This window comes from Alosa alosa, chromosome 11 (genome assembly GCF_017589495.1).
Source record: "Alosa alosa isolate M-15738 ecotype Scorff River chromosome 11, AALO_Geno_1.1, whole genome shotgun sequence".
Lineage (NCBI taxonomy): Eukaryota > Metazoa > Chordata > Actinopteri > Clupeiformes > Clupeidae > Alosa > Alosa alosa.
Window position 1 is genome coordinate 26,663,936 of NC_063199.1, and position 7,467 is coordinate 26,671,402.

At 42.7% G+C, this 7,467-nt stretch overlaps 1 protein-coding gene across 2 annotated transcripts in view; it reads left to right on the top strand.

Annotated features, from left to right (window-relative positions):
• The first annotated feature begins 806 nt into the window (after positions 1–806).
• The window catches only part of ntrk3a (neurotrophic tyrosine kinase, receptor, type 3a), a 201,052-nt gene continuing 194,391 nt past the window's right edge, over positions 807–7,467 (top strand). For both annotated transcript variants that reach the window (XM_048257512.1, XM_048257514.1), the window contains exon 1: positions 807–1,369. In XM_048257512.1, coding sequence (XP_048113469.1) covers positions 1,143–1,369 — 227 coding nt within the window. In that variant the 5' untranslated portion in view covers positions 807–1,142. The remainder of the gene's footprint in view (positions 1,370–7,467) is intronic.

Sequence of the window (7,467 nt, forward strand, 5' to 3'; positions counted from 1 at the left end):
GCGGCACTGGGGTCCTGAAGAGTTCTGATTCAAGCGAATGGAAATGTGAAACAACCGTGCATTGAGATGGTAACCGACCATCATTTTGCAGGAACGTTTGACTGAGTAAGTGATTACCCCCCCTTTTTTAAAAAAAATTATGACATTTATTATCACCGATGTTTATGTCAGTATTTTTAGGGGGTTCGATGTGACCTAAATATAGAAGTCAAATAATTATCTGTTAGAAATTAGCATGAACTGATAACATGGATTCCATTAAGATGTAAACCCTGAATCTGATGCGTGTACACAGGCCAAACTGTAGTTATTGGCCCTCTTTCACCAGTGTTTGTAGTCTGCCCTGAAAATGTCAACTTACAAGCTAAATATTAAATTCTTTTGCTGTTTCTCAACTCCGTTTTATGTTTTTTCTTAAATAAAAAAAACCTCACCTGTTGGTAGGCTAAGTGGAATAAAGATGAAATCGGAGAAAAAAAAAGACCGACAAATTGTCTCATTCATTGAAATTCATAGAAACAACTATTGCCCGCCTTTATCAGCGGGACTTCATACAAAACTCAAGCTTAGCATTTGAAATGAATCAACCGAAAGTTGATAGAATTATAATTACTAGGCCGGATTCGTCTTAAAATCTACATATTGTGATGATTTTACTCATAACTTTAATGAGAGCTAATCTGACTCGCCGTTTTATTATATTGCAGGTGCGTCAGTTTTAAATCTGCCCAGTAGGTGGGACTTGATGCTCGGAACATGGACTTCCCTCTCCCGCGCCTCTCCTCCTAACTCAACACCCATAGGCATTGGATCCGTGCTACAATAACCTGGGACTAGGCGCCTAACAACAGCGAAAAGATACCCCAGCCTGTACCATGCAGCCCGGAGACGAGGACTCCATTGGAGTATCGATTTTTCAGCCTTTTCATCTGTAAAAGGGGTACTGTTGACCCCGTCCTCTCTTTCCACGGCATTCGAACTACCGCATTGGCATTAATTTGACATACCTACACACGCACCCACTCACCCACCCACTCTCGAACAGCAAAACGGTTACAGAAACAGGTTTACCGTAGCCCACTCCGGTGGCACAGACGGAAAAGGAGTTTACTGAGGTTCTTTGGGTCAGAAGATTTGGAATCATGGATTTATTTCCATTTTCAGCCCGAATTTATTGGTGGAGGGTGTTGTTTCTCCTGAACGTATTCCAGGACTATTTGAGTACTCTTCTGGACTGCCCGCCGTCATGCACTTGCTTCAACACGCAGATCAATTGCAATAAGTCGGACGAAGCGAAATTCTTTCCCCTTCTTGCTCAAGACACCAACGAAGGGAACAGCACAAACATCACCTCCATCATCACCACCATGTAAGTCCCCGAGAAAGTGTCCGTCACATGTTGAGTCCATGTGTGCATTCTAATTAACTCCTTAATTTACCCCACCCCCAGATCTAATATCTGATCAATTTGCTTCGGACCTAACGGATAATTCCTATATATATGTGGGGGAAAAAATCAAAGGGTCTCAGGCACATTGGCCGCTACGAGTGTCAATTCACTCTCGTGATTTTTGTCGTGCTTCTAATTAAATATCAGTTTTTGCAGTCTTTAAAATAATCACTGCATATAGCTCCAGACCTGTTGGTTAATTGTCCCCAGCGGTAAAGGAAACCCCAAAGAGAATCTGTCCCACAACGCAACAGTCGGGATGTGAAAAAGATCTCGAGAAAAGGGGATTTCCTTGGATGAATAATATTCTTGGAGTACATTCAGGCGCATTATATTTAAGTGAAGTAGGCTAGGCTCCATTTCCACATGAGAAATGTTGGCTATAATAAAATCGTGTCATGACTAGGGATCTTTATTTGAAATGTATTTGAAGCTATGTTATCATTGATGCACATTTGAAAGTAGGAATATTCTTGAACTGTTTACTTTCTAGAAGGTAGGCTACCTACTGGGAATGCCAATGGTTAGAGATGCTACATATTTCTCACGCACTGTTATCTTAGATGTGAGTGTATTTCCCCTACCGCATCTCCTATATTTGCATTACTGCAGCATCGCTGTCAACGAGAAAGACGTCAAACTTTGCCACAATTACAATCAAGTTTATGATATAACGGAAAATAGCTCCCCTATACGTACGCCATTTAACAGCCTATCAGTGACAGGGTGCATCGTGCTGCGCAGATCAAAGGGTAGCTTACGAGCCTTTTTCAATGTGTAATAAAACTCACAGAGTAGGTGTACGGCACGGTGCAGGCAGAATGCCCATGTCTGCCGAGTTAGGAACTGCATAAAACGTTTGGGAAGATTTTGAAATAGGTGTTGGCTTTGTAACAGCCTATCCATTAGAATATGTGTTTAGTTGCTCCTGTTGAGCCGCCACAACGGGAATCTTAAGATAACATCCACACTTCGCACAGTGTTTTGGATACCTTCTCTCTATCTTATTACATTAGAACAATTCAGACTGCGGGGCACGCATATTAAATGGTTAGTGACATAAACAACAGATTGTTGTCAAGAATCCGTTCGACCTCGATGTAGAATGGGAAAGGAAATTGATCATTTTGAGGGAACAATAAACCAATTCATGATTAATTCTTTGTCGGAAATGACCAGTGACGGTGATACCATGACAACCTCCCAGTTCTATCCGCAATGTTCTTAGATTTGCAATCATTAAACAGGCAGCTGTGTATTAGTTTCTAGTGAGCATTAGGCCTATATTACCCTGATTTCATAACAAGCGCAAGTGTTTTGCACCATTTGTGCAGCTTGTTAGCGGTTTGCTTGTCTGAACCTTTTGAATCACTTCCTTGGGCCACTAGAGGGAATGGTGTCGCTTGTTTGGAGAGCGAGAATATCCGAGTTTAGTTATGAAGAGTAGGCGACCAGCTGGCTGAACACTCTCAATTTAACTCATTAAAACGCAATCGTTTCACGTGTGCCTCGTATTGTGTACAATGTGATCATCCAATAGATTACAGAAACAGTGTGTGGCATAGAGGCGTCCAAATCAGCACCCGAGGGCTGGACAGCTCCTGCTTGTCGGTGCAGCCTACCGCAGGATTCTTTCGGCCTCCGAAGTAGTAGCCATGCGCCTTCTCCGCCACACAACACCGCCACCCTGGCTGCAGACGCCTTAGGTAGTAGCCTATTTCACCTTTATCAACAACAGTTACCGCAACAGCTCTGATATAAACAACTTTTCAACCTCTAACTTCCCACTCTGTATATCTGATGCCTACATAGCCATGGTGTAGGCCTGGGTAATAGGAGTGTTCTTATCTGCAGGTAGCTGAAATAAGGATTTGAAAGAGGAATTGGGCCCATCTAAAAAATTGTAGCCATCTTGACCATGTAGACCCCACCCCCTAAGAAATCAAGAATTCTATGACCCCAGCTCTGCTCCTGGGTGTCTGGTCCATGCATAGAACTCATGGTGCCTCTGGAAGTAGGGAAACGTTTATTTCCTAAAATGAATTGGCCCTAGAAGCGTGAAAACCTGATATCAACCTGAAGTATTGTTTTGAAATCTGAATTTTCACATGCTCCCTGACAGCCCATGTCATCTGTTCTGCAATGGCAGTTTATCATTCTCTCATCAACACAGTTTGGCATTTGACATCAACTATCACAGCTCAACTCACAGCTTCAGAGCAAACAATTGATGTTGTTGTTTCAGAGAAGATCTCTATTTGGCAGGAAATATAAGGAAAAGCACACAGTATGTTTGAGGTTCTGGAGAAGTCTGAAAGAAGAAATATTGACATAAGGGTTTATGTGTGAGTCTGTGCAGATTGCTTCAGGCTCTGTGACTGTTCAGCCGTTGATCTGGTCCAGTGGAAGCTTTATCCTGGGAAGTGTGTTTTATTTGTCCGAACTGAGATAGCACCAGAGTGAGCTGGGTGGTGTTGTTGGAGTAGAGTATGCTTTGTTTGTTGTGTGGGTTTTATCTGATTCACAGAGCTGTGTCTGACATTATGTTGTTGAAAAGAAACAAATAATTTGAAACTGCAGCTATGATGAACATAGTGAGGAAAATGAAAAAGAGAGTGTTTCAAAACAACATCATATCATGTGTCTTCTGTAAAGTTGAATTGTACTTGTAAGCAGGCCTATTATTTCACATCTTTTTTGGCTTGTAAGAATGTAAGAAAAACACATTCCATGTCACAAACAAACACAACTGTTTTTGAATATGCAGTACATTCACATGTTTTAAAACAAGGCAGTTCTTTGTCCTAAAAAAATTCTATGTTTGTTTGTTGAATGATAAAATCCATTTTTCACCTTTAATGGTTTTAGCAGGTTATGCAGACTGAGCTACGTGTCGTGTCGGCCTGCTCGTATGTGCTGGGGGTGAGTTAATCCTGATGGCCACCCACGTCCCACTGAAGTCAGCACACTCAAAGTGGATTAGGTCTCTAAAACACAAAAGGGAGGAGGAAAATGATACTCAGAGAGGAAGAAAGTGATTTTCTTTTTCAAGAGCCAAATTACAGCGTTTGACAATAAGCCAGAGCTGGTTATGTTTTTAATGCCTCAAAGTGGATCAGGCTGCAGAGCAGGGATTTTTGGCGGTTGCGGTTGTAGAGTGGAAGCTTGTGTGAAAGGCAAGCGCGTCGACTTGACGCCGGGGTCCCTTACCCGGCCAGTGCGCCGGCCGGCTGTGTTTTTTTTGTAAAAGCTGTATTATTTATTGATGATGTTTTTATTAGAGCGGAGCGGTTTGCAGTACTCTGCTCGTAATGAGCAGCGGGCTGAAATGGCTTGTTGTATGACCCCGCTGGGATTGAAACTCACTCCCCTGAATCAATGCTCCTGAGAAGTCCCCTGGTGGCCTGCTTTGGCATCCGTGCGGCCGGCTATACAATTAGCGCAAGATGGGATGTGTTTGTGGCTGATTGAGAGAGGGAAACTGAGAAAGAGAAACAGAGAATTGCACTCATGAGGGCTTTAGAGCTAAATGCAGCGAGATGGTGGCAGCCACCCAAGAGGAGAGTACAACACACACACACACACACACACACACACACACACACACACACACACACACACAGAGACATACAAGCACACACGCACAAATACACATATACACACACACACACACACACACACACACACACACACACACATACACACACACACACATACACATGCACACACTCATGTAGCACTCCCAGAAAAGTTGAATGCAATACCTCTGCCTGAAGCTCCTTAACATAATGACTGTGAGCTCTGTGTTAGTGAGTACTGCTGTCCTGCCACGATAGTTTTGATTTGGCGCAGATAATCTGCTCAACTCGGACTCTAATGGACTAGACCTAAAGATTGCATGGCTTGGCAATGCTTCAGAGCTTCTCTGTCACCCCATCTTAATCTTCAGGCAGACAGATATGTAGTCTGTCAGCTGAAAAGCAATTGTTTTCTAAGTGGAACTGATAAAACTCTAACACAATGTCACATGTTGCTCCAGTTGCTCCAGCATCCCGACACTAGGCTATGCACAGTGCACTGGGACACGGAGGAGGACATGATCCCCCATAATAACTGAGGAGAATCAACAACAGCACTGCATCACACAGCTGCGTTAACACCAGTGTGTTCAATTGAGGGGGGTGGCAGTGTGTGCGTGTGTGTGTGTATGTGTGTGTGCGTGTGGGTGTATGTGTGTGTGTGCGTGTGCGTGTGTTATGCAGCAGACATTTCATTCTGTGAAACATTAGTAATGGTGTGTCATGTGTGTTTATTTCTCAGCATCTCTGCGTGGGTTCAGGTGTGAGGGGCACTGCTTGATAGATATTATTGGCTTTGAGAGGCATTGAGAGGTCAGACTGCTTGATTCTGACGAGAGCAATTTTCAGGACGCAATTTTCAGCAACAGGCGGCGGCATGACATGAAACGTTTGAGAACCTTTGTGGGGAGGTTTTTCTTCTAGTCATTTCAATAGAAATGCAGCATGAACTGCAATGCTGCTCTCTCCTGTAAAATGAGTCAATCAAAGAGATGTTTGAGACATAAGGCAAGTACAGGTTGGCCGCTTTAGTCGGCACACATATGGGTTTGGAATACAGAGACAACTTAACTGTTAGCTATGTAAACTGATTATCGATAGAAAACGTTAAGGTATAATCTATCTGTACATTTGTTGTTTTACCTGCAACGTCGATTTAACAGCAAATGTAGCATAAAACACATGTTCCCATATTCTTTATCTTATATATGAAATATTTGTTTTTGTACATATGCACACAGATACCTTTTGTACATGTAAAGAAGATGTTCATTGTAATTGTCAAGAGATCTGCTGTATGGTAGATGTGGTCTTTTCTGTTGGCAGTGATTTTTGTACTTGCAGCACATTGTTATTACTGGCTGTGGGGCCTCTTTAGTGGCGGATCACGGTTTCTTTCCAGTCTGCCTGTCACTATTGTGTTGGTTCTCCATACGTTATTTGTCTAATTGAGTACCTTAAGCGAGCTCCATTTATTTTAATCGGGGGCAGCCATTAAGCTAATTGTCTTTTTCTGTATCAAGGAAAGCAGTTTCAGCATTAGGAGCACAATTCTTTACCTTCCTAATGGGACGTCACTGTCCATGGACTGAATGTATAAATACAGGTTAGCATAAATGCTAGTAGGGAGGGCACAGGCTTTTCATGTTTCCCATCTCACGATTAACATGGTGAAATAGAGCCATACGGGAGTAGGATGCTTGGCGGCCCCTTAAGCACAGTGCAGTCCATCTATTTCTAAGTAATGCATAGCAATGTGTGATATTATAAACAGGAAGCTGAGAAGCTGATGGTTTGCATTGCACAGTTCTCAAGTTGTTAACGTAGATCCTCTAGGTGATTTACTGCGTGTCGATGTTATTACAATGGCATTAACTGTTAGCTGGAACTTAATACCTAGATATAGTACACATATGCAGGTTTCCTTTAGCTATGCAGGTTTGACTTTGACTGAATTCATGTGTATTTGTGTATACCAATGTTGCATATTTATATGCATATTACTGCAACTAAGAACACCTGTATGAATTGAGCATGTGTGTGTGTGTGCGCGCGCGCGCACTTGTGTGCGGTTGTGTCTGCGTGTCTGCATGTTTGTGTGTAGGCTACATGTGTGTGCGTGGGTGTCTGCGTTAGAGTGTGGCTACCCGACCCCTAGCCGAGCCCGACGGGTCCAGTCGGTTTCGGACAAATATTTAGAAATTATAGTCGGGTTCGGACACATGGGGGCGATATGCATTGGAAGCTTTACACTTAAAATTGCTTATTATGTTGGGTAACCAACAGGTCTGCTTTACATGATGCAAACGTTTGTTTTTTGAGAATAAAGTAAAATGTAAAAAAGACCTAACAGCTTTCTTCCTGTGTGCAAGATTTGTTTATGCAGCCGTGACAACATGCATTTCAGGCGGCATGTCTTGGGTGACGTTAAAAAAAAGT